The sequence below is a fragment of the Condylura cristata genome, unplaced genomic scaffold (genome assembly GCF_000260355.1).
Source record: "Condylura cristata isolate star-nosed mole 26May11 unplaced genomic scaffold, ConCri1.0 scaffold00020, whole genome shotgun sequence".
NCBI lineage: Eukaryota > Metazoa > Chordata > Mammalia > Eulipotyphla > Talpidae > Condylura > Condylura cristata.
In genome coordinates, this window is record NW_004567121.1 from 8,583,113 (window position 1) to 8,609,653 (window position 26,541).

Here is a 26,541-nt window from a genome sequence, read left to right on the forward strand (position 1 = left end):
TACAGAAACCTTTTATGACCCCTTCAATGGGGCTACCCTGTGTGTCTACACTGCTTCCCACACTTCACCCCATGCTGGTCAAAACCAGAAACAGAACTTGAAATTTTGTCAAAAACACACACGTTGGCATGTTCCCCTACATTTCTGAAATTCCCTGCTCGGTACCACCCACGCAGGAACCCAAACAGCTGTTACCTGGCAAGATGAGCCAACACAATCACATCTCAAGCTCTGGGAACACGTCTATTCTCCCCACTCCACACAAACCTGCAATTACAGTTGTGAGCAAAACCAACCTCCTTCCCACCCCTTTCTGTCTTTATCTATCTTTCCATTATTTAATTAAGGTATCAGAAAACAACTGTTCCTGATAAAGTTCTGCATTTTATCCCATTCAATTAGCTTGTATTAATTACACATTTTCTAGCCAAGGTGTTACTAACTGATATGGGAAGAGCAATGGGTTTCACTCAGGAAGGCATTTTGTCCTACTTACCAACAAGGTTTTTAATTAACTGCGCAAATTCTAGGATTGTGTGCTCTTCAGGGTTCCCCTAAAAAGAAACAGCTTTTGGTTATAGATGTAATTTCAACAGCAGCCACCACCACTACCCACCCCATTCCACCTGCAGGTCTTGAAAGAGGTTCATGGCCGATTGTTCTCAGAAAGTCCACAGACTCCTGCTCCTCAGTCTTGCAGGGTCTCACCAAGGCCATGATTACTCACCAAAGTGCCACGCTGTACAGCATTCCTATGTGGTAAGATTTGGTAGGTAATTTTTGGGATTTGGGAATGCGCAAATATTATTCCATATAAATTAACAGTAAGTTATTTCCAGACCCCAAATAATAGTCTACAAAATCGTACCAAAATAGTAATAACATTCTAGAGTCATGCACGCCCTCGTAATGTTTCTGACAACTGTAGCCCTCCTATAGGACAGTGGTCCCCACAGGTCAGACCACATAGCCTAGTGTGGAGTAATCGACCCCATCTAGTGAATCACACTCTATGACGCTGGCACAAAGAAACATCTTCATGATGGTTTCTCAGAACATATCCTCACCTGTAAGCCGCATGTGAGTATGGATTTGGACAGCAGGGGAAACTTTGCCTACCTTTACCTTTGTCTTCCACACTGTCTGTGATAAGAACATCCTTCAGACAGATCAAAAGCGTGTAATAGAGATACACTTGCTGGCACACATCCCAGGGCAATTCCCACATCCAATGTAACTACAGTGTCACCTGCATAAGTTTGGTTCTGTAAAATTCTTAAGGCAACAGATTCCCCTCTGGGTGCACTGCATTAACAAGTTACATAATAAAGGACTTGCAAGTTTACACATGAAAGCTCTCTCAACTGAAATTCCCTCCCAGAGCAGTGTATAAAGTAAGCTAACTGTAAGGGGGGGCTTCAGAGAAAACCATTTTCTCCATGCTTCCTTCCATAACACAGCACAGCAGCCATGGATTCCCTTTCCAATCCTACTACTCTAATTTGTCACCCTGCCTCCTATCCTGCGAGACCGTCATAAACTTTGGCAATTGTATATTGTATATTGTGCTCTTCATCCACGATCTCCTAGTTTAATCTAAAGGTGATAAAGGCAGAAAGGACTCGTAGGCCTAATTCTGAGTACAACGCCAGTACTGACAAGCAAACTGAAATGATAGGACTTTGGGAGACAGTGGCCCCATTTTTATCAAAGCTACCTGCACCCTTTTTAGACTTTAGGAGAGACTGGTTTGAATATGTCATGAGAATTTCCAAATGTCCTATGCACAGCTTAGGACACACACACAAAGAGCCAAGCAGAAGCATGGGATCTAAATTAAAGAGCAGTTGCTCAGAGAAGTGTCTGACAATACGCATATTTTAAAGAGCATGTAGCAAAAACCCAAAGGGAAAGGTGGCATGGGTCTTTTCAAAGTGCCGGGGAGGCAAATACCCAAAAATATATTGAGATTCAAAAGACACACTATTCCCTTTTCAACTGCTTTTGTTTTTTCTTTCACAAGTGCTAACTAGGAGCTGGCCGGCAGGGATACCATAAATCAGTCAGCACCCGCGAGGGAAATGACTACCCCAGCGTCCACTTTTTCCTGTTGGATAGGAAACCCCCCCCAAATCTGTGAGAAATGAACTTATGGGACATGCTTCTGATTGCTGGTTACAAAGAACTACACGGGAAAGTTCTGGAATGCAGTGGCTTCTAAGAAACGATGCATGTGTTGATCTGTTAAGGCCAGGCTGGGTTAAGGTGGCTCCCTAGTGAGAGATGGGGCTAGGGAGTCTGTTATCATGGACAGAAGCAGAGTATCCAGAGTGCTGGACATCCTATACAGGACACCTCACAGTCTAAGTGAGGCAGAATAATAGCATTTAGTAGACAGTGACCGAAGGGGTAAGAGACTCCAGAACAACATCAAGGCTGCTGAAGGGACTGGAGAGGAGTGGAGAGTGGAGGCAGGAGCTCACCCTTCCAATCCTGGGAAAGCTATCACATTACAGAGGATTCAAATGAGCTTGAAATGGCCCCCCAGTGGAGAATAGCCAGTGGGTACACGTAGAGAATGAGATTTGTGTCCTAAATGGAAAGAAAATCTTTCTGCAGTCAGAACAAGCCAGACAGAATGAAATATTTTGAGAAGAAAATATGCTGAAAGCTTGAGCAAAACCACCTTTTAATCCCTCCCACAGAGAGATTCTGAGAAACAATGAAGGAGGAAGCAACAAAGGTGGTCTGTGCAGCTGAGTTAGATGCGGCCAGTAACTGGGAAACGTTCTCAACAACTTGCATCTCCTCAGACTCAATCAAGTGTTAAAAAGATGACCTGCCAGAGAAAGTGCTAAGGCAGGAAAGATAGAGAAAGGCATGGGCACCGAACAAATGTCCATCTACTAGCAGCTAAAGGCTTTACAAATTCTCAGACTTGGGCCTTTCAGGTGGCAGGAGATGCTTTAGTGTTTATTATTCTGTTCAATTATGTCTTGCGGTCACTGCTTCTTTGTGTCCTCTCACTGCTGGGTTTTTCTCTATTATTCAGCAAGCAACTAGAGTGCAAGCCCTATCTCTGTGCACAGATGACAAAGAAAAACTCTGAAAGCTTGGTGCTTTTCATGGGTTCATGAATGAAACTGCCCGTTCTGGACAGCAGAGAAGACACACTTACCAAGTTGACCGGGCTGCTGACATTGCTGTTCATGAGGGCCACCAGGCCATTCACGAGGTCACTAGAAGAGAAGGGAAGGCCAGGTGAGGGGCCGTCACTGAAGCGTCACGTGCTGAGCATCAGACCCAAGCCACCTCCCAGAAGAAAACCAAAACCCGAATGGAAACTGGATGTCAAAATAAAATCCTGTAAATAAGAGAGCTGGCGGATGCTGAAGTGCTCATGGATGAAATGGTGTGACATCTGGGATTTGTGCTCAGTGGGTGGGGTAAAGATGGCCGAACAGAATGGATGCTGTGTGATGGGGTTGAGTTCTCTGTATTTCTGAAGTCCTTTAACAATTAAAAAATGGTAACAAAGTAGACACATATCCAAAAAAGATGGAGTTTCTATAGTTTCTGATGAAAGTCCATGTTTAATGTGAACCCAGGTAGTTGGTCCATACGAACGCAAATGACTTTAAAATAAAAAAAGATCCACTGAAATGACAGAACTCCAGTATGTAAGTCCCATACTGGCAAATCACAGATAAAGTCAAACAATACTGAGTGTTGAATTTACTGGAACACAGCACCCAACTCCCTCCATCTTCAGTTCACCACCCCCGCTCCCCTAAAAACATTTCATATGAACAGTCAAAGTATCTGAATGTTTCAAATGGATTGTGATCGACCGGGCCATGAAGGTGAAGATAAGTAAGCAAATTTTCGCTTACCAAGGATTGGTTCTTATTTTCAGAAGCTTTAAAGAGTGGCTCTGTTAAAAAAAAGTTACTTCGTAAAAATGACACCTCACTGCTATATACAAGTACTTTGTCTAAGTCAACTATATTTCTTTTAAAGTTCTGTTCTGGCCATCCAAATGAATCTATTCTGAAACCTCTCCCTCCTCCTCCTCCATCATTACCAGCAAGGAGCAGGTTACTATGATACACTTGCAAAAAGAAAACCTCCATTTTTTTGCTTTCCTTGTCATTGAAAATTATTTTTTTTCAGTGGGGCTCTTAGTAAACGAACGGTTTCCTGGGCTTTTGTTTATAGAGCAAAGGGGCGTTTTATATGAACAAATCTAAAATCCATTCTGTTCTCACAGATCAAGCACAAATGCAAATTACTGCTGACTCTGGACGGTTTCTCTTTTCTCGAAATTGGCAAAAAGTCACTTCATCACTATGGCAGATATGATCACAACATGTTCTCGTATGGCACACGCCATTGCATAATCACAAAAAGACATTAAAAGCTGCCATTCTGTTACATCCACAATCGTTTTTAATACTAAAACAAGGGGAGGGCGCATATTAGCTGGGGACAATGATTATATAATTGTCCTCATGTGGGAGGGGAGGGGCCCAGCTACGGGTCATGTATCTTTTATTAATAAACTGGCAACTTTTAAGGTCAAAATTGCACAGATCACACTCATTTAACCTGAAGCTCTTTACAAGTGTCATTTTGACAAAGTGACTTTAAAAAAAAATATATAGCATGCCTTTGTTATGCAGATGAGGACATAATCTGACCATGAGAATATCAGACACAGTCATGCCAAGATGTCAATGCATATGACCACCTAGAGATAAAAACCCTAAAAGCTGCCCTGGAACAATCAAAGGTTAGAAACAGTTAATTCAATACAGTAACCACCAATTCAGAAGGTAGGCATTTTTAATTGAGAAGTTAAAAATACTGTTTCATTAAAAAAAAAAAAAAAGCCAGCTTATTAAGAACAAAACCTTGTAAGCTACCATCTCAGCTGAGTCCTGAGTACCTAGAGTAGAAGTTGGGGAAGTCCTTTCCATGAGCCTCCTGATCTCAGACCCTATGACATGAGATTCGAGAGAATTATCAGAGCGGGGAGCACACGGTGATGCGGTTTTATGAAGGAAGAACATTAGCAACAACATCTCTCGCAAAGTCACTCAAGTCCTCGTTTGGGGCTGTGCTGGCGTCCTGAGTTGGGATGGTGGTGAGACATGCACTTCACTAAGTTCTTAGGGTATTTTAATCACCAGCCATAAGGTTATTGTAAGTGATGGTCCTATCTGATGCCCTTGAAAGAATGAGAATGGTAAAAAAGATGCTCTGAACCAATTTCCCTTTTCCTTCAGTCTCACTAATGCTTCATTTGGTGTTGCAGCTGGAGACAGTGGGAGGCCAGGAAAGAGGTAGAAGGAATTCAAAGTAACAAAAGACTGGAAGATTCCCTCCTCAAGAAAATGCAAAGATCAGGGTGGGGTGAAGGGGGGTGGGATGAAAGCAAGGTGCCAGGAAGACGGTGCATAGCACACAGAAACTGTTGCCTGGGCCCCACAGTGAGCCATCCCAGCTTGCTCTGAGACCTGATGACATAATCCTGACAGAGGGGTGGCTGCTATCTCCCAGTCAAGTCCTTCTAGTATGTTTGGGCAACAATGTCGGCCAGTGATGTTCTTCCTCCAGCTTTCTGTCCTGCATGGCAAGATACCACTGGGTGGGGAGGGAAGTGCTAACTGCTACACTGGTTCATTCACAGCTTCCTGTTAGCACAAACACTTTCTGGGAAAACCTGCACTCTTAACTTTCCTACACTTCTCATAGGAATTTCTACCCAAGACCCTCACACAATCAGATAACGTCTAGGTGGTTGTTCTGGCCGAGTAGGGCTAGAGGGCCATGCAGACCTGCACTGCATTACCACTTCACCACAACACCCTCCTGAGGAGAGTCTGGGACACCAGGAACAGCACTTCCCAACTGACAGGCATCCCAGGGTATTAACATTAAAAGGGTATGGTACCAAGATACAGAACTATTTTACAAAGGCCATGGACACCGGAAACTCACACAGAATCACAATAACCTTATCAGGTGGGAAACTAGTTTGATACACATCACTGTTACATGGTAACTCTTCTCTCAGAACCCAAACTGCATTTTTTTAAATCAAATTTTATGGATTTATCAAAGTTCAGCTTCACACTTCCATGTGCACATTTTAAAATTAGGCATCAACTAAGCTGACGAACAAGAACCTAGACAGCTGAGGATTACTAAAACATAGAAAGTGCCATGGGAGACTATTCACCCAACATTCTACATGTTATTTTTAATCTGCATTCAATTTCAGCACAAAAGCACATTAGGATTCTGTATCTTTTCTTTAAGGAGAACAATCTCATCCACCCCCCAGAAAGCTATGCTTAAAATGGGTCAGATTTTAGAATTTGTAGGCTGGTTGGAGGATTAAGGTCATCTCTTAAATCCACCTAAACTGAAATCCAGTTGCCCTCATGGCTTGGCAAGTTTAGTTCAGTGACACTAGGTGGCAGCAAAAGATTAGCACACAAGAACTGAGTCCTACAAGTCACCAATGTATGAGTGGAAAATCTTAACTTTGAACAGAGAGCCCACAAGAGCTATCCCATCTTAATATTAAAGTTAACTTTTAACCAAGCTAGGTAGTTACAGCTGTGAAACTAAGGAATGGGTCACGGAGGCACCAAGGATCCGGCCTGCACCTGTCTGCTGGGAGCAGGCCTGGGGGCTGTGCTGTCTTACCTGACGTACTGGAACGCCCTCGTCTGAGAACCGGACCCGTACACCTAGGCGGAAAACAACAGTTAGGCCTCTCGAGGTAACACACTGTCGCCAGAAAGACATAAGGGGCGCAAACTGATCTCTCAAAACCGATGTTGAAAGAGCACTAACATTGCAACTCCCACTTTGTACCCAAAAATCATGCCGGGACAGAGGTGGTGGTGGGGGTTGGGGGGTGGCAGAGACCTGTGGGTGTCTGTGTGTATGCGAGTTCATGTACTTGTATAAAGTTGGTCCTTGACAGATACGGTCAAATGATTCAGCTTCTATTAGTCTTACAATGCATCAGGCCCTGTGTCTGGTCTGGGGGCTGTGTTCTCCAAATCCACATGCAAATAGCAAGCAGCACAAATTAACCAGGGTCCTCCACTCTGGGGCCCATCAGAACAGAGCCTCTGGGAAGGGTGGACATTGGCAGATTTTCATCTATCTGCCCAGGTGATTCTAATGTGCAGTCAAGGCTGAGAAACACTCAAAAGACTGGACAAGAAACGGGGAAGAAGAGGGGAGGCGAGGAGCCTCCTGCTGCTCTTGGCCCCACCATGTTCCCTCTTCTCCACACAAGCTGGCAGCTTCTTCCTTCGACTGTCCCCTCATAGCCTAATGAACCCCTCTGTCTATGTCCCACCTGGCAAAGTGCATCTCTTAGGAGCCAGCTCAGATGTCCGTGTGGCTCCAATGATGGCCCCAACATCCGTGACCGGCCCTAAGCTGCACTCAGGCCAACCGGCTGGCTGTGAGCTCACTGGGGCAGGAGGAGGCTGACTCATCTGCCCTAGGGTCGCCCAGCTCAGTGCAAAGTGCTCACAGAACATGTTCAACAGCAACTTTGTGACCACTCAGCTTATACCACTTCATTAGAAAAAGCAGATGAAACAAGATGAGACGAAGCTCGGAGTGCCCTGACACCACAGTCACAGAAAACCAAGAGCCAGCCCAGTTTTCATTTGTTCGCTTGAAGTGGCGAGGAGGCGGCATCGCTTCCTGAGACATTCTGATCTCTGAGGCAACCTGTAACGCCGCCAGCCACCTGAGGACAGAGAGGAGTGGGCATCAGCTCTGCAGACAGCGCCAGCTCTGCAGACAGCACCAGCCTACCGCCTCATCTGTTTCATGGCACCCAGGGCTCATCCCACCAGATTTGAAAAGAAAAAGTGCAGATAAAAGAAGAACAGTATGTCTTCCCAGGCCTTTTTCTGTGCTTTTTTTCCCACTACAGTAATTGCCACAGGGTGAGGTCATGTTTCCCTATGGGGCTGCACACAGCACATACACAGCCAGCCAGTACGGCAAGTCGGGGGACGGGCCCTGAGGGGAGCGCCCTGAGGCCCACAATGCCTGCTGTCCCTCGAACACATGTGGACTTTCAGCACCTTTGGCTTCATTTCATAGGATAGAGATGATGCCAGCAGACTCAGGGGTCAGGACCAGGGTCGTGGCACATTAGAACAGCAGGGAGACTCAGGAATTACCATGAAGGCAGGAGGGTGGGTTGACAAGCAGCCGGGAGCAGGGGCCGGCAGCAAGTTGTGGGGGAGCAAGCATACTATCCCCTGGCTCAATGTACCAGAGATGATGGATGTGTCTCCAGAAACAAAAGCCCAAAGTTAGGACACACAATGTCACTGTGTTGGTACAAAGGACCGCTATAACATGCTGGCTTCAGAGGAATATGGTTTTCCCTGAAATTTTCCTCTGGATGAACAACAAGGTTTCTGAAATGACACAGACTGGATTCACACCCATCCTGCTGTATGTGAGCTGCACAGGGAGAGTCATCTCAGTGAAGTTGTACAAACTGGATTCAATCAGACAAATGGATACAACAGCATTAGCACACCATGAATGTGCATATGCATGGGTATATGTGAGTATGGTCAGTTAAAGCTCTATTGTGAACTAAATCTCTTCGAAAATAAACCACAAACTGAACCACACGTAGCTATTTTCCTAAACCTACATGAGAACAGTTTCTGAGCTTCTGTGTGATTCAGCTTAGAATATGGCTTCTGTGCATGACAGACAGAACTCAGTCATGCTATCGGATACTGACTCAGCCATGCCCAAGAAGGAAATTTGCTGAAGGAGAAGAAAAAAACAGCTTCAGAAAAAGCATCTGGAAGGTAAGGGGTCACAATAACCCAGCTTGGAAAAGGGAAAAGAAGATTCAAACGGTCCCAACTACCAATGAAAGTGTTCAGTCTGAGAAGCAACAGGAAGGGAGGAAACGTTAGTTACTTCATCGAGTCACCAAGGGGAAAGAGAATTCTATGACAAGAGCAGACAAGCACATGCGCAAGGCTTCCAGGGGACACCCGCCCCCCTCAGCAATGGCGTCGCAGAGTGGCTGGGTCTGGCAAGGCCTGGACTCTCGGCCATCCTGGTGGCACCTGCCTTCTTTCTCCTCCTGTTGCTGGCACAGAAGCTTGCGCAGCGTGAGGACAGCACGTGAGTTATGGCCGCCTGTCCACAATAGGGGTATTCTCGGGGTGGCCCAGGGACTCGCTCTCTCACCCGGGACTCAGGCCGTGGCTGCTGCCCAGGAAGCAATACATCAGGAAGCTGTTTCTTAGAAGGCTTTAACAGCTTACTTTGCAAGCAAAGCAGCTCTGAGAGCTCCTGTGTGAGGACAGCTAGAGAGCACAGTGGCAAAGAAGGCCCGGGAGAGTGTCCCTGAAGGAGAGTTCTCAGAGGAGCAGTTGGACTAAGGGGGTCCCAGGAAGAACATCTGAGAACCCAAACAGCATGAAGAGCGACAGCTGGCTTCTGGAAAAAGTCACCGCACTACCTGTGCCTATTATAAAGGAAAGTGGTCGCCATCAACCCAGTCACCAAGTCAACCCACATTCATCATCACGTGACACTTGGGTGCCAAGAACTGGGGACACAGCTGTGAAAAACGCCGAGTTCCCTACTTCTAAGCGTGTACATTCCAGAGAGGATTCAAGTGCTAGAAAACCAACATTTCAGGTAGGGATAAGGGCGATGAAAACAGTAAGAAGCATGGAAACGAGGGGTAGATGGAGTGAGAGCCATGTTACCCAGCAGGCTCTGCAACAGAGAACCATGCATGGGGAGAGCACCCAAAGTGTCCTGTGACCCGCAGGGCAGGGAGGGGAGGGCTGTGGACTAGGCAGAGTGGCTAGTGTCAAAGGACAAGAGATGACAGCTGTTGGCAAGGAAGTAGAAAAAGGGACCGCTTGAACACTGTGGGTAGGAATGTAACTGGTACGGTCATTAGGGAAGACACTTTGGAGAGTCCTCACCAAAAAAAAGAAAAACTAAAAAGTGCTGTGCAATTCCATTATCCCAATTGTTGGGTATTATCCAAAGAACATAAAAACACTAACTTAAGGAGACATATGCATCCCCTTGTTCCACATGGTATTTTTTTGCAAGAGCCAAGATTGCAAACAACCTAATGCCCATTGACTGGAAAAAAATGAGATGAAATCCTTCCATCTGCAACAACATGGATGGGCCAAGCACTCTGCTAAGTGAAATAAGTCATGTGGAGAGAGAGAAACACACGATTTTATTCAAATGTAAAAGATGAAAAAAACAAAAGGAAAACAAAACCCAGCCCACACTCAGAGCAGAAGAGCAGTTACCAGAAGGTGCCGGGGGTGGGGGATCAGGTGACAGGTCCAAACATGTGGTCAAACATGGAAACTAGACTTCTGGTGGTGTCCAAAATGTAGTGTAAAAAGCAGGCTGGGGGCTAATGCTGTCCACCTAAAACCTGAAGTGTTATAAACCAGCACTAGCTCAGTAAGACACTTTTAAAAATGAAATTGTGGCTTGCTCTGTGGGAGCCACACCATTTTGCAGCTGGTTAAGCTTTGTGTTCTAAGTTAAATGACATGGTGAAGAGCTGAACTACAGAGAGCAGCGATGGAGAGAAGCCATGAGAGCTAAGCAGTTATATAATCTCCATGGGTGATAACACACCCCGCTCCCTGCACTCATATTCAGTATTAAATAAGTAATAGATGTCAAGATCACAAAATAGGGGCTTCCCTGGTGGCACAAGGGTTAAGTCTCAGCACTATCATCACTGTGACCTAAGTTCAATCCCCAACCAGGGAGGTGACCCACATGGCCCGGCAGACCTCTCCTGTCTCACCTGTTGCTCCCCTCAGCAGTGTATTTCAGTACATCTGTCTGTTCTACCCCCTACTCTGTCTCTGGTGAATTCTCTCACCCCCTATACCACAGGCCTACACCCCAGTTCTTGTATGCATAAATAAAATCTTTTTTTAAAAAAGATCATAAAATATTACAGTAAAATAACTCCCTCCATTGAGAAAGAAAGGGAGGGGAGCAGGTAAAGAGAAAGATAAGTGCAAGAGTGTATTTGTATTTGTACATTTAGCTCTAACCTTTACTGAGTTTATTACTCAGTAATAAACCATCCTACAGGAGTTTCAGAGTAAGAGGACACTTTCTTGTCTTGGCTACACACCAAACATGAGCTTTAAAAGCCCTTTGAGGCCCTCCCTGGTGGCGCAGCGGGTTAAAGCATAGCACTAAGAAGCTAAAGCCACTTCAGCATGAGTTCGATCTCCGCCTGCCCCGGAGGTAACCACATGGCGTGGCAGACCTCTCCTGACCCTCCTGCTGCTCCCCTCAGTAGTGTACCTCGTCGATCTGCCTGTTCTGCTCCCTGCTCTGTCTCTGGTGAAGCCTCTCGCCGCCCCTGAGCTTCTGGCCTGTACCCCAGTTCTGTATGCACAAATAAATAAATCTTTAAAAAAAAAAAGCCCATTGAATGCCAGACCGGAAAGAGGCAGGGAGAGGCAGGCAGGCATGGAATGGGAAAGGCAGAAAGATTAAGGCGGCTAGCACGGACAACTTGGCAAAACCAAGAAAAGTCAACCAAATTTCATTAGCTATGCCCTCACAAGGAGGCCCCAGGGAGGACCAAGGGAGCAGTGGGCAATGAGTCCACCTGCCCCACAGAGGGTGCCAGAACGGTGAGCTGCCAGCCCCTTGGCTGAGAGCAACAGGCAGATGCAAGAAAACACAAGCTGCCAAGACCTGACACACACACATCTCTACCTGTCGGCGATCTGCAATGCACTGACTATAGAGACACCCTGCTGCAGCCAGTGGGCCCAGCAAACATCGGCAAGGTCTTCACAGTTAGGCCAAGGCAGGCAGACACGCCTGGGTGCCTAGGCAACATAAATGAAGCCTGTAGCTGTCGCACTCGGCAAAGTGTGGGTTCCAGAAACAAGGGGTTGCAGTTGCCTCCTAAGTCATCCTCTGGATTCCACCCACTGGCTTCTCTAGGGCAGTGGGAAGACAGGTGCACACACGCTCATCCCCATCACTGGCTGGCAGATGCCACGCGGGCAGCGCGTACCGTGAGTGGCTCCCCCTGCAGCGCCTGCAGGATGAAGTTGCTGACCACGCGCCCATCGTTCATGTGCATGCGTGGCCCGAAGGTGTTGAAGATCCGTGCCACGCGCACTTCCACGCCTTCCTGGAGTGGAGAGAAAAGGAGAGATGCATTTCACTCGGCAGCCTGCAGGTGTGCATTTCCCACACCCAGCCTGTGATCACGCCAGGCAAAGTTCTGCTCTTCATTTCAAAATGAAGTGGTGTTTCTGTTTTGATTATGCAATGTGCTCGTTGGAAAACAACCTGGAGACCACACAGTTACACCAAAGTTGTCAAATGTGGGGAGAGAAAAAGACCAGGCATCCCAGGTCTCACGGGGCCCCAACATTAATGCTGGGCCAGAACCTATGGTGGCGGGGTAATGTGTTCACAGAATCTTTTCCACAGTTAATAAATATTTTTCCAAACGGATCATGCCATGCATACGCTTTATTCTTTTCTACATCACGTGTTGTGTAAACTTATCACTCACTAAGAATTCAAATGACAATGAATGTTGAATAATTGATTTAAACTAACAACTGTAAACCAGAGACATTCTATGGGGGAAGGGAGGGGGACAGGAACAGGGCTGGACCTGGGTGGGAAGAGCACAAGGGACTGTGGTGATGGCACATGGGTGAAGTGATGGTGGGAGATCCACGGGGTTGCCAACTGAGATGAAAATATGTACAAAATGAAAACCACTGTAAAAAACTTATGAATAAAAAAAAGAATTCTTAAAACCCAAATAAATAAATGGTTTGGAGGCAAGTACACTAAATCTTGGGAAAAGAGGGACATAGAAGCAACCCTGAAGAATTATTTTATACCTTCACCACCAATCAGTTCCACCGGAAAGCTAATCTGTTTTAGTGGACAACTAAACATACTCTACACCCAATGGACCATTAGCTAAATGGCCTAGGCACACACCAACACTGTTTAAAATGGCTACGTCTGTGCGGTGAGATTAAAGACATTCCTCTTCTTCTATGTGTGTTTTAAACATTTCTATTCTTACGACAATAAACATCCATTATTTTTGTAAGCAAGAAAAGCACACTTTGAAATATGGAATCAGGAAAAGTACATTTTTAAACCCTAAAGTCTTCTCTAGATGATCCCAATTACCTCACAGATTGCTTCTTTCTGTATAAGAAAGTCAAGCTCAGAATCAGCGGACTGCTAACCACATACGTGTTTCTAACTGGCTCGATCCAAGCCTACAGACTCGCCCCTGTGGCTCCTGAGGCGGGCAGGTGCAGGGGGAGCCCTGGTGTCCACGTGCCTGCCCCGCACCACGGCTCGCTCTCCAGGCCTGCCCCTTCCCTCTCTGTCATGGCACAATGAAGAGCAGAAGGCTGCAGCAGGTTAAGTGCTCCTGCCCAGCCCACAGGGATGAGCACTGCTCACATCTTGCTACTGTTAGTCCAGACATGTCTTTCTAGTCCAACTGTCTCAGATGTGCAGCCGTCTGGGCCAGGGCACAGAGCCTTTACAAAAGGGCTTATCCTACACAGAATTTCTACACCTGTATGGTGAGCTGCAGGTGAGCAATCAGTGTGCCCAGGGTCTATCTGAAGCCTCAGAGTGGCAGGCTCATTTACGGTCTCGGTGAGCCACCAAACAGGCAGTTTCCACATGCGTGATGATGTGACATGGTTGGGGAGCAGGATGCTGCCTGTTACCTCGATGGAAATCAGAGCACTTTACTTTTACCAACTCCTCCCAGCAACACATTACACCACTTTCCTATGAGCTATGAGTCTCAGGGTTCATGCAAAAGCTATTATTGTAAGTTTAGGAAGAAATCATCTTTTACTGAACTAACCAGAACATATAATAAAGGGGAGGGGAAGCTACAGACAGAGATGTTGATGTCAAAAGCAAATAACTTGCATCTACTTGTTACCATGACAAAAGAATCACAAGCGGATAAATGACTTTATTCTAGGAAGAGACTGGAAAAACTTCAGCTAATTTACAAGTCAAAGCCACATGCCTGGCAAGGAAGCTCAACGGGCTACATAAAGGTTACCACAAATCAAGTGCTTTTATCCCTCTGACCGTCCCTTTAAGTGTCCCAAGACAGACAAGGCAGCCTTAAAACTGAGCTCTGAAGTAACAGGCAGCATGTAACAGGCCTGCTCACTTCATACTTCCCTTTGGACCTGTCACATCCGGCGACACAGGACAACTCACCACATAGCCCCTGAGACAGTTGCATCACCCCTTGGAGAACCCAACTCCCAAGTGAGCATAAACCAAGACGGCTCCCAACACAAATAAAACAGCCAAGGTTTCTCCAGCTGAGACCTGCTCTCCGCTCGTGCTGGCTGCTGTCTGAGTTTGTGTGTTTCTCTTTTTGCAGGAAGCATCGGGACATAAAATGCCACCCCATTCGGCCTTACTTCCTTTAGCCTCCTGGCAGGGTCATCCTTGTGATGCTGGGGATCCCAGGCAGCGAGCGAACAGTCAGCTGGCACTGATGCCACTGCCACAGGCACCCGCAGGCACGCCCGGGAGGAAGCCTGGACCAAAGGAAGGCAGTGTCCAAACCCCGGGAGGGATGGGCAGGATGAAAACACAGGACGTGCCTGCCACGCACCCTTCTAAGGGAGTGCCTTTGCCTAATGACCAGTGAGCAGAAATCTACACAACCCCTGCCTCACACGCAGCTTCAGTCAGCTGCCACCACACAGCCCTGCAGGCCCCCTGAGGTCCACCCACAGGGCAGGGCCTCTGCACACAAGCACACACACCCCTACCCCAGGAAGGGCCGCCCAGCCGTCCTTCAGCAAGGCTGGCCTTTACTTTGAGTCTGTGGCTGTGTCCTGGTGTGGAATCATGTGTCACTCACTGTGGCTCCAAGCATCAAGATTTTATTAAGGATTAAGACAATTCCTTGCAAGTTTCATCATTGTAAGACTGGTGGGCACTTCAGAGGACGACGCTCAGAGCACCTTATGGGCGAGTACACAGAAGCACACGGGGAACAGCCACAGACAACTTTAAACAGTGACTGGACTGCGGTAAGTAGAACTCAAGGCAGGGGATCTGGCATCGAAACGCAGTCTTCCCGCCTACCGCGTAGCCAGAGGGTTGAAGTTTGGGGAAGTTGGTCCGAGACACAGTTAGCAGCAGGCATGACTGATGAGCAAGCAGTGGCCCGAAGGAATCTAGAGGAGTCCTCCCTCCCAAATGTGTCCCTAGGACAGAAATGTCACCAGCAGGGGTATTTTAAAGGGCTCTCCCTCCAAAATTCTCTTAAAATGTAACTACTGGGCCCTCCCTAGTGGTGAACGGATTTGCTGCCACTGCAGCATGAGTTGGATCCCTGGCCAGGGAGCTGACCCACATGGTGCAGCAGACCTGTCCTGACCCGCCCGCTGCTCCCCTCAGCAGTGTACTTCATCAATTTGCCTGTTCTGCTCCCCACTCTGTCTCTGCTGAATCCTCTCATCTCCTCACCTCTGGCCTGTACCATATTACACACCATATTACCATATTTTAAAAAAACAAAACAAAACACTACCATTACCTGAAGAGTACTGTCCCAAGCCGCTGCACACCACACTCTGCTCATGGAACAGAGAAGCTGTGCTTGGGAGCAGGGTGAGGCCCAGGAGAAGCCAGAACCCTCCCTGTGTGAGAGCCTGTGCCAACAGAAACAGCAGGGCCTGCTGACCTGTGAGGAGTGGGACCAAAATACCCCAGGTACAGCGTCTGGACAGGGAAGCTTCCTCAGGCTCCTCAGACCCTGAGACAGTGCCCGTATGTCCCCCACCCCCCACTCCCCACCCCTTTGGGTCTGCTTCCTTCCTGGAGATAAGAGGCCATTCCACAGAACCAAGGTTACTGCAACACCTGGAGATCCCTGTACGGAGCAAGGTTCCTGAAGGTGCTGCAAAGTCGCATGTCACTCTTGGTGGTGGCAGAAGGAGAAAACCTCACAAGGGCAGAAGTGAGGGGTGGATGGTGGGGTCTGGGGTCTGTCTGGCAATCTTCTCAGCCTGCTATAGAGCCGACAATCAGTTATGGGTGTATGCTCACAGCGGCTATGCCAACGCCCGCTGCGAGCCCAGAGGGGATTACTCTGTCAGTGGGCAGCCAGCAACAACTAGCCTGCTGGGAAGGGAAGCCAGCGCCAAGGGTCCAGGCCACAGGTCCTGACCCCTAGATGTGACTATTACCCAGACCAGATGATCTGCTTTACTTTAGCTGCTTGCTGACTTTTCGTTTTTTAACTAAAATGTAATACATGTATCAGCTATTTAATTTTTCACAAGTAGTCTGATGTGCGATAATAAAACTAAACCTTACCCTGCAGGTTACTGGACTAGAGGCTGTCTGAGTTTTCTTTTTTCTGCTCTGCCAGCCTGTGGTTTTATGAATGGTGGTCTGTTTTGCAGACCCAGCCCAGTGGGTGGGCCACAGACCCCAGAGGGGCAGACTGGTGTGGGGTTCACGAAGCACCAACCACAGCACACTGGGCAAGTCCCCACATTCATAAAACCACAGAGTCAAGAACACTGAGAAGCTGCCTTTTTATTCCTCTCTGACAAGTTCAAAGTAGTCCTGAAAAATGCCACGCCCACGGTCCCAACTTCCATTTCACTCCATCCCCCAGAGGAAAATGCAAGAGAGCTTTTCTTCATATAAAGGAGGGTTTTCGAAAATGTCTATATGTAGCAAAGATTCTCCTGGGAAAGAAAATTATACTCTGAATACATTCGGCTATTTCATTCACTAAAAGAAAGTCAGCAGAGAATCTTTTGGAAAAAGGGAAAATATTTTATAAAGACTCATACTTCTTGTGTATATTCTCCATCCTTCTGTTACTTAGCGTAAGATACGCCCACATACCATATTGGGTCTTCACACTAACATGATCTTTTATGCTTCACAGTGATGTGCAATTGTGTGCCATTGTGTATAAAAAGTAACAAGTTATTAAAATAATAAATGCCAAGGGCATTCTCAACTGGTTTTTCCTTCTGGTTTTTTCTTTTTCCTAATTGTCTAAAGATAGCAAAAGTCCCAACACCCACCTAAAGTTTTGTATTTGTTCCTGTCCTGGAAGACAGCGCCCTGAGGACTATAAGCCCACCCATCACATGCAGTGCCTGGGACTGGACAACTGGAAATTCCAGGGCAATGCTGAGGCTCGGGGCCTCACATCTCCTCGCCCAGCTGAGCTTCTTACCTGCAAGGGCCCCATGGGGTAGCCAGGGTTGGGGTGTGCAGCCCTGTACCCAGCCTGTCCTGGCTCAAGCTCACATACAGAAGCAGCTGCACAGAGGCTCTGGAGCCCTCCATCTGCAAAACAGACTTCCGACACCTGCCTCGACGAGGTGGCATCTGACAGCACAAGCGCAAGCCCCAGAGAGGCCATGTTCAGGGGTCTGGCCCAACTGGGAAGGAGGACCTCCCACTCTCCCTCGTGGGAAGCACCCATAAATTGGGTAAAAGCTCGTTCTAACTTCTTGAATAATCCTTCACTATCTTTATATGGTGTTTTTATTTTATTTTGTGTCCCCTTATTTTTATCTCTGGAGAGGATTATGGGGGACCATTTTTCTTTCTTTTCATTCATCTTATTTTCTACTCCTAGGAAGGCAGCCTTTTACACAACCTGTCTTCACTGTGTGGGGCCTGTTCCTGTGGGTGGACTACAGTCCTCTTCTGGCACTGACTCAGAAAGCCAAGGGGGAGAGTGCAAGCCAGTCAGTCTCTGTCACGGACGCAAGATTCTCCCAAGACGTGGGAAGCTCAGCCTGCTTCTTCTTGGGCCTCTCAGGCCTCCTGCTCAGGCCTCCTGTTCTCCACCATGCTACTACCTGTTTGCCTCATAGCCACCAGAACCAAATAGGACTCTGCTACCCACAGGGCCAGGCACCACTGCTCCCTGGTCAGTGCTGCCCGGTAGGAGCAGGCATGGAGCTGTGGGGAGGTGGACATCACGTTGCTTCCAAGCCCATGTATGTCACAAGAGCAGCCTCCCATGGTACTATTCTAGATGACTCTGGGCAGACACGAGCCCATAGGCAGGGCTAAGCAATGTGGTGTGCCTTGAGAAATCTACAGATTACTTGGTGCTACCCATCAGCCTAGTCCCCAAGCTGCCTCACTGGGGCTGAGCCTATATTCCAAAAGGCTACTCTCAAACTTAACATTGCCGTGGAATGAAATCTATCATGGTTCTCACATGAGAACCCAGCATCCCAATGGGAAGTACACTACTAACTGCAACACAGATTCAACTTTTCCGGCCAAACATCAACTTTCCTTGGGGCCTCCCGGGTGCAAAGCACAAGTCAGACACCCAGCCACAGACTGAGAGTCCCCCCACAAGGTTGGATATGCCCCGAGATCCCTGCACATGAGCTGGAGACATGTACGCAACCGGACTTGCTAGTATATATGAGAAATGTGTCCCTGGCCAGTGTCTCGGTATGTGACAGTTTCTGGTATACAGTCAGTGCTCAATAAATGCTGGCTGTGTTACTTCAACAGTATAACTACCCACCAGTCCATACCTTAACACAATATATACTTGCATACACTTTATTAAATCTGCACATTCAATGAAAATGTCCCATTTGCCCACCAGCTTTAAAACCACTATGTAAAAACCAGTAAGAAATACTCCCTAAGACTAAACGCTGAAGAAAATTGCTGAGAACCAGAACACTCTTCAAACTTTCTTCGCAACAGCATCAATTACATGCTCCACAGGAAAGCACAATATATTACTGTGTACTAATATACACACAGGTTGCTCTCTCTGTACCTGGGGGAGGGACCATTTAAGCTTTTGAGTCAAGACATTGTAGGCTCAAAAGTGACAAAGGTATGACCTTTCTAAATTTTATTAATGTTTCTTAAAATCAATGGAACAGATAATATGTCAAGTGTCCAAAACAGCTTATAAAATAATTAGTTCTGCTTCTAGGTAAGAAAAAAAGCAGAAAGCCCTCAATACCCTCATCAGTACACGGTTATTTTGTGTCTTTAATGCTAGCATTATCATCAAATACAAGGGGAAAAGCAGCATCTGCTACCTCTCCGCCAAAAATATGTCACCCAGGACACCCCACCTTGCTCTCTGAAACTCAGCACCATGTACCCTGACCACCTCGCGCCTCACACAGCTCTAGTGCACCTGCAGACGGGCGTCCCTGCCTGAGCTTGCTGCTCCCCGCACAGACACCCACCGGCGGTCTGAGTCTTGAGAGCAGCGGCCACCACAAGCCACGCATTCTGAAACACTCCCATGCACCTTGACTGATCCATGTCTCCCTTCCTCTATGAGGTCTCTTCATGCAGACCCATACCGCTGGTCCAAGCACAGCAGGAAGGTCACTGAGAAATGGATGGACAGGCGTGGACCCTGAACGACATCTTGTCAGTTCCCACCCAATCCTGAGGCAAGCAGAACAGCACACTGGGTCCAGCCCCCCACCTCCAGGTCAGACAGAGGGCACTTTCGCCTCCAGTGAGTGGGTGAGAAAGCAAACCTCAGACACGCAACACTGAATGTGCCACTGGACACTCTGGCCAATGTGTGGGCCCTGTTCATTTTCCAACAGGAAACTAGCCATGGGAAACCCCCGGCACAATGACTGATTTAAAAGCAGGAAATGATGGTGATAAGGAACAATAAAGAACAATTTCATTTGAACAGAGATTCAAATGAAAGCAATAAATTCACTTTTATATTTAATAGAGAACTAGAAGTTTAAAAAAAACTCACTAATTTGGAGGTTTTCAGAAAACAGAGGCACTTAATAACAAGGGCCAAGCAATTAAGTAAAAAAAGCATACTGTTCAGACTGTACAGCATTCCAAACTGAAAATTTTAACCCCTGGAGAATATTTTTTAAAATAAGAGCTAGAGGGGAAAGCTGCTGGTGATACTATTCATTTCTAACAGTGAGAAACTGAAGTTCCTCACCACCAGGTGAAATTAATTACACAGCATTCCAGTCCTTGCCCCAGCTTCATGTCTGAAGGACAGGCTATCTGTGGTCTACACCCCAAACCCCCCAAACTTGGCCCATTACCTGCTTCATGTAGGCATAGCACATGGTCTCTGCAACACGTTTGCCTTCATCATAGCAGGCTCGCGGTCCTATTGGGTTAACATGGCCCCAATAATCCTCACTCTGCGGGTGGACTTCAGGATCTGTGAGTTGGGGGAAATGAGACCATGTTTTCATCTTACCATTTCTTCAAGTTCACATGCATTCTGAACAGTGAAATTTGTTTGTTGTTTAGTTTATTTACCAGTGTATTCTCTATATTGAACCAGCAGTGCCTGGTTCATGACACAGAAACGAGCTCTGAAAAGACAATGCGAGTGTTCACAAAAGGAGAGAGGCATTTATAAGGAGGGAGCACAGTCCACTTTCTAGTTCCAGTGGAACGTGGTCTTCTTAGCACCCATATTAAGTAATGATGGGATTTTACAGGGGGGGAAAAATGAAATAAAAGATCAAAGCATTCTTAATTTTAAGTCTCCCCACTCTCCAATAAACTGTTGTTAACTTTTAAGCAGTCAGACAAAACAAATTAATCTGTATGAAGATACATGTAGTTCAAATTTGTCTTTCCATAAAGACATGATGTAAGACATGATTATATCTTATATTTACATGTAAAATATAACTTCTTATAAATACAAGCATGTGCTTATTGGAATAAGATTAAGGGCAACTCTGTGGAACACATGATTCTTACATGTGCCATCACCAGAACAAACCTGCGGCCCTCAGTGAGCTCAGCAGGCCCAGCGGTGTTCCTTCAGCGCACGTTCTATTTCCCAATTCCTATTTGGCTGTGTGTACATCAGGGGAAATGAACACAATGAAGCCCAGCAGTATACTCATTTCTAACATAAGCATATCCTTGGAAGGTGAGTGAACCACTAATTTATCTGATACATCAGAAATTTTATACAGCATGTATAAAATGTAGATGTTCTTGCCAAGAAATTTGGGCAAGGCACAGAAACTCCACTCTATAAATTCATTTCAGGCTTATCTTGTAGTCCAGTGTGACTCCGGCTCAGGGGCGCAATGGGACCGGGCCAGGGTCGTGCTTTGAACACCCAGCACCCAGCATGCTGTGGCCTGGCAGGAGCCCGGCCATACTCAGACCTCCACCTACTGCTTAAGTTCCCTTAAAAAGGGGCAGTTTTGGGTCCTCCCTGATAGCACAGCAGTTAAAGCACAGCACTGTGAAGCTCTCTGCAGCCTCTTCAGCACGAGTTTGATCCTGGCTAGGGAGATGACCCACATGGCACAGCAGACCTCTCATAACCCGCCCACTACTCCCCTCAGCAGTGTACTTCGTCATTCTGCCTGTTCTGCTCCCCATATCCTTTCATCCCCTCTGCACCTCTGGCCTGTACCCCAGTTCTGTATCCATAAATAAAATAAATCTTTTTCTTAAAAAAAAAAAAAAAAGGGGCAGTTTTCACAGCATGATGAGAGAAAATCTAGATCTAAGGCCACAACTACTCCTTGAGAGAGGAAAAACAATGACTTAAATCCACACAGATGTACTCAAGTGGTTAACATCAGACCTTTTCTGGAGATTTCAGGGAGGGACCAGGGAAGTTAACTCTAAAAGTGAGTTGTATATCTCGTGAAGGATGAGAAAGAGAAGGCTATGCACACCCCACCCACCACCGACACCCCGTGGAGTGCCCGGATGCCTAAGGCTCTTGACAACTTTCACCAAGTTTGCTTACAAAAGTAAGCAAAAGGTTTACTATTACAAAAGTAAAGGTCTAGATTTAAAACTTTCAGCATTTGAGAGGCTGATTGACCAAATGAGCAATCACCAAAGCTCAAGGTAGAAAAACAAGTGACTTTTCTGAGTTATAGCAAAACATTATTCAAGAATCTAAAGAACACAAATTTTTGGCAAATACGAGGATAATTATTAGATGGCAGGTGATGGCTCTATGCTGTGGACAGGTAACGCAAGAACTTTATCGTGGAAACAGGTCAGAAGATTTAGCCTGTGAGCCTGCACACCCCACTCCTCACCCCATCCCTGAAAAGGGAACTTGCTACACTGTTGAGACAAAGGAGGAAAGAACAGAGAGGGGCACACAGAGTCCATGTGATTGCTGATTCCAAAGGCAAGTGGACCTTCTGCTCTGGGTACACCCCAGACTGCAAAGAAACAGGTGCACGTCACCTTTTGCAGGGATTGTGAAGAATATAATTTGCTGTTAGCAGAATTTCTCTTTGGTTTTTTAATTTGGTTCCTTTACATTTAAAAAAACACATCTCTCCCCTTTCATTGCCTCATTTCTCCCTGCAGGAATACGAGGTAGATAAGCCACTTCAGTCGGTCTGGCTTCTGCTCTTTCCACTGAGTAATTTCTATAAACCTGCTCCAGGGGCTTGGGGCAGAACAGAGCACAGGGGGCTGAAGCCATAGCCCTCCTTCCCTTCCGCCCTACTCCTGAGGCTGGTGTCAGGCACGGTGAAGAGCTGCCGTTGAGTTCTCTGGCATCACCTACTTAAGATTCTTCCAGAATTCACCAGGTAACAGGAGAGGCACAGCTGAGGTCACTTCATGACACAAGCTTTAAAGACGGACACCAGGTTCCTAGCAGGCCAGCTTATAGCACCATCGTTCACACTCAAGAACCAACAGGCCAACGACCCCTAATGAATCTGGTTTCTGGGTTCCACTCAGAGAATGGTAAAGACTTCTAAACAGATCTGAACATCGTGGGTCACTGGTCACTGGCGGTGGGTGACGCAGTCCCATGAAGCCTCAGCGTGGGAACAGGGTCATCCCACCCAGGGAGTGAGCATGGAAACAGGGAACGGGGAAGCCTGCCTGGCTTGCCCTGGGTGGGGAGGAGCAAGCTGGACCTTCTCTAAACAGAAACCCGGACTCACTTGAGTCCTCCTTCACTCTCCAATGGGGATGGAGCGTGGACTCCCCGAAGTCCCACCCACTCACCTCCATACACCTCGGAGGTGGAGGCCAGGAGCAGGCGGGCTCCCACTCGTTTTGCCAGTCCTATGGAAAGCAAAGAGATGATACAGTGTCAATTCAGGAAACAAGGAAAACTCATACACACATTTTGTGAGCAGTTTAATTTCTTAGTTCTTAATGGGCTCCAATCACCCATGCATCTTCAATTACCCATTCATTATTGCACCTACTTTGGAACCAAAATAGAAACAGAAACAATGAAATAAAAATAAAAACAAATGAGCCAGAAAAGCCAAGTATTTGTTTGGATAGCTAAACTTAATTATGAGCTATGCAAGGTTTCTGCTGGTTTGAAAAAGACGGTTTGAGTGGTGGTTTCATCGTCTCCTTTGTCCCAACGTATCACCCATTATTATTAGGCAACTCCAACCTAAGCAGAAGGCAAGGCCCTTTGCACCTCAACTTCCACTAGTCCCCGCAAGCAGTCCGCTTACCACTACCTCAACATGCTCCCTGGAACCTTCTGGTGATGTCCCATTTGTGCACTGGGTCCCTCTACCCCTCCTACAAAGTTCAGCTTAAGCAGCGCCTTCCCCGAGGGGCTCCCTCCCGCAGACACACTGTAGCTACCAGCCTCACAGACCCATCTCCTCCTGCGCCACTTTCACCCCACAGAGGTCTAGAAGCCACACTGCCAAGCCACACCAAGCGTGTATAGAGACAATGGCCATACTTTTACAAGGAAGGATCCTGGGACTTTTTAAAGCTTTTTATTTTGACATAACTATAACTTCACATGCAGTTACAAGAAGTAATACAAAGAGATCCCATGCACCCTCAACCCAGCTTCCCCTAATAGTAAAACCTGAGAAAATCATCCACTGTTGATCGCACCCAGGAGACTGACATGGGCACAGTCGAAACACAAGTCTGGCTGGGCGCCACCCACACCCCTCCTGCCAGGGGCTCACCTGTGCTCAGCGGCACCCAGGTGAGTGTGCTGAAAGTTGGACAAAGAGGTTTCATCAGGAAGAAACCTACCAGGAAGGAGCTGGAAGGTTCAGTATGTTCACTCTCAAACATGAAATGGATGCACAATTCCTCTCAGTTCAGATACCAAGTCCCATTTGAGTTTCTGAGTTTCTTCCCAGCCTAGATATTGTGTCCCTTTGACTTTTGCCTACATAATTCCAAAACACCCTTTACCTTTCCTTCATGACTCCACATCCAAACTTCCCCTTCAAGCCAAGCTCGAGAGTCATTTTTGCCTGATCTCAACAGCATTTCCCTGGCTTCTTCTGAACCTTCCCTTCCTCTGTGGAATCACAACTCCCTGTGCCTGTATGGCACCTTCTTGTGAGATGCCCCATGTCCTTATCTCAATGTCCCCGCACAGGGGACAGGATGGTGCCATGGCACAGTGCCCATGTCGTCCCAATGAACAGAACATAAGTATCTTTTTAAATATCACGTGCTTAATGGCTTTTCCTCTGCTTTATCCAGTTTTAATGCAAAGGAGGGGTTGGGGACGTGAAGGGAGAGTTTGGGGAGTGGAAGGAGCCTGTGGTGAAAGAACAGGGATCAGCTGCTACCGCACCCCACCTCTCAGCATGGGTGGGGTGCTCTGTCCTGTCTGGTGACCAGGGCAGGGCTGGTAACAAGGACAAGTGCCCTTTGCAGATTAGGAGAATGGACCACTATATTGCACACAGAGCTGAAGTCTCCAAAATGTCCAGCCTGCCAAGGTTGGGTATGAGCCAACCCCCCTTTCAGTCCCTTGTCACCACACTTCGCTCAAATTAAAATTTAGTGCGTATCTCTCCATTCCACTTAGAGACCCTGTTTAAAATGTGTGCCTGTAATTACATCCAATTTTCACTTGACATTTTAAAAAGTGGTTCCCTTCTTCTACTTTGCAACTAATCAAAGCCCCTTGCTTTTCTGTAGCTGGGCCAAACATCAGCAAGTCTCCGATCTCAAACATTAACATGTGCACGTCATCCACAGTCGCAATTCTACAGCAAGCTGTGCATACACACATGTGGCGCTTCCACAGTGCTCCCCCACTCCTCTTTCCCTTCTTGGGGGAGTCCTGCAGTTCAGTCCAGAGCCAGGTTCTCAGTTTGAACAGCCCATAAAGACAGGTCTCCTCCCACTCTTTCCAGTGCACTGCTAACAGCCTGTGTGTGGGCCACCCCAACCCACACAAGGCCCACAACCGAAAAACCTCTTCCCAGTCCACAGGCTTAGATGCCATGTGTCGGGAGGTGGGAAAGATCCAGCAGTCAGTGCAGGTGGTCTCCACAGGACAAGCTCTAATGCAAGTCACGTCACACTGAATAGCATGCAGGGGGTAGGAAAGGAGGTCAAGACTGAAATACTAACGAAGTCAGTTATCTATGCCCTGAATTGTCTAAAACATTCCCAGCAACAGCTACAAGAGAAGGTGAGCACACTTACCCAGCATGTTCAACGTGCCGATTGTATTGGTCTTCAGCGTCTTGATAGGGTTGTACATGTAGTTAGGAGGGGAGGCTGGGGAGGCCAGGTGGTATATCTGGTCGACTAAGGAGACAAAAATGCAAGGACGCCATTTCCAACAAAAGCACTAAAACCACCTGAACTCCATGAATTAGGCTATAAACCTATAGATATAGGTTTGCATGTCTTTTAGTGATTTCTAGTTGCTGTGTATTATTTTTCATCAGAATTAATTTCCATTTACAATTAGAAGGACTTCAAACAAAAAGAGAGTCTAATTATCTGGAACTAAGGAGATCAGTTATTGGACCTGTTCTCTAATCAGAGACAATGTGATTACTGGTCTGTCTCAGGTAAAGCGTTGCAATCAGATGAAAGTCTGATTTTTCAGAAAGAATTAAACACAAGTATCTAAAATAAACATGTGTGATTTATAGAACAAACTAGGTATAAAAGCAGATGCACAGACATATGGAAAAAAAAGTCTTGCCCTTTACTTTCACTTATGCCCACTCACAAAATACCCCCAGCCTCCGGGCTAAGGGCCAGCCAGGGTGGTGTTGAAAGTCATGAATGCAGAAGTCTGCATGACACCTCTCGCACACAGGTTCACTTTCCCACCACCCCATCACCCAGCTCTCCACTCACTTGTCAGTTGAGTGGGTGCTATCTTGCTGCTATCAGAAGAGGGCTCTCTCCTCTCCCCACTACTGAGCTTTGACTTCATTCTGCCTCAAGTGCTCCACCCGCATCTTTTTCACTAGTTGTTAAGTTCACTGACACAAAGATCAAGTCTTTCTTCCTCGTGAGCTCCACAGTCGTGTTCTCTGTGGGACAGCAGGTCTCCTGTCCCCTCTGAGTATGTACAGATGCAGACTCCTCAGAGAACCAATGTCTAGAGTGGCGTGGCCAGGCCAGCCTGGAAGTCTGCGTTAAAAACTAATAACC

At 46.9% G+C, this 26,541-nt stretch overlaps 1 protein-coding gene across 3 annotated transcripts in view; it reads right to left on the reverse strand.

The window, feature by feature from the left end:
* Window positions 1–26,541, reverse strand: part of UXS1 (UDP-glucuronate decarboxylase 1) — a 78,863-nt gene that overhangs the window by 6,167 nt on the left and 46,155 nt on the right. For all 3 annotated transcript variants that reach the window (XM_004686194.1, XM_004686193.1, XM_012727610.1), the window contains 7 exons: window positions 25,573–25,677; window positions 23,137–23,196; window positions 20,211–20,332; window positions 12,125–12,244; window positions 6,718–6,761; window positions 3,179–3,239; window positions 497–554 (listed from right to left, as the gene is read on the reverse strand). In XM_004686194.1, coding sequence (XP_004686251.1) covers window positions 497–554; window positions 3,179–3,239; window positions 6,718–6,761; window positions 12,125–12,244; window positions 20,211–20,332; window positions 23,137–23,196; window positions 25,573–25,677 — 570 coding nt within the window. The remainder of the gene's footprint in view (window positions 1–496; window positions 555–3,178; window positions 3,240–6,717; window positions 6,762–12,124; window positions 12,245–20,210; window positions 20,333–23,136; window positions 23,197–25,572; window positions 25,678–26,541) is intronic.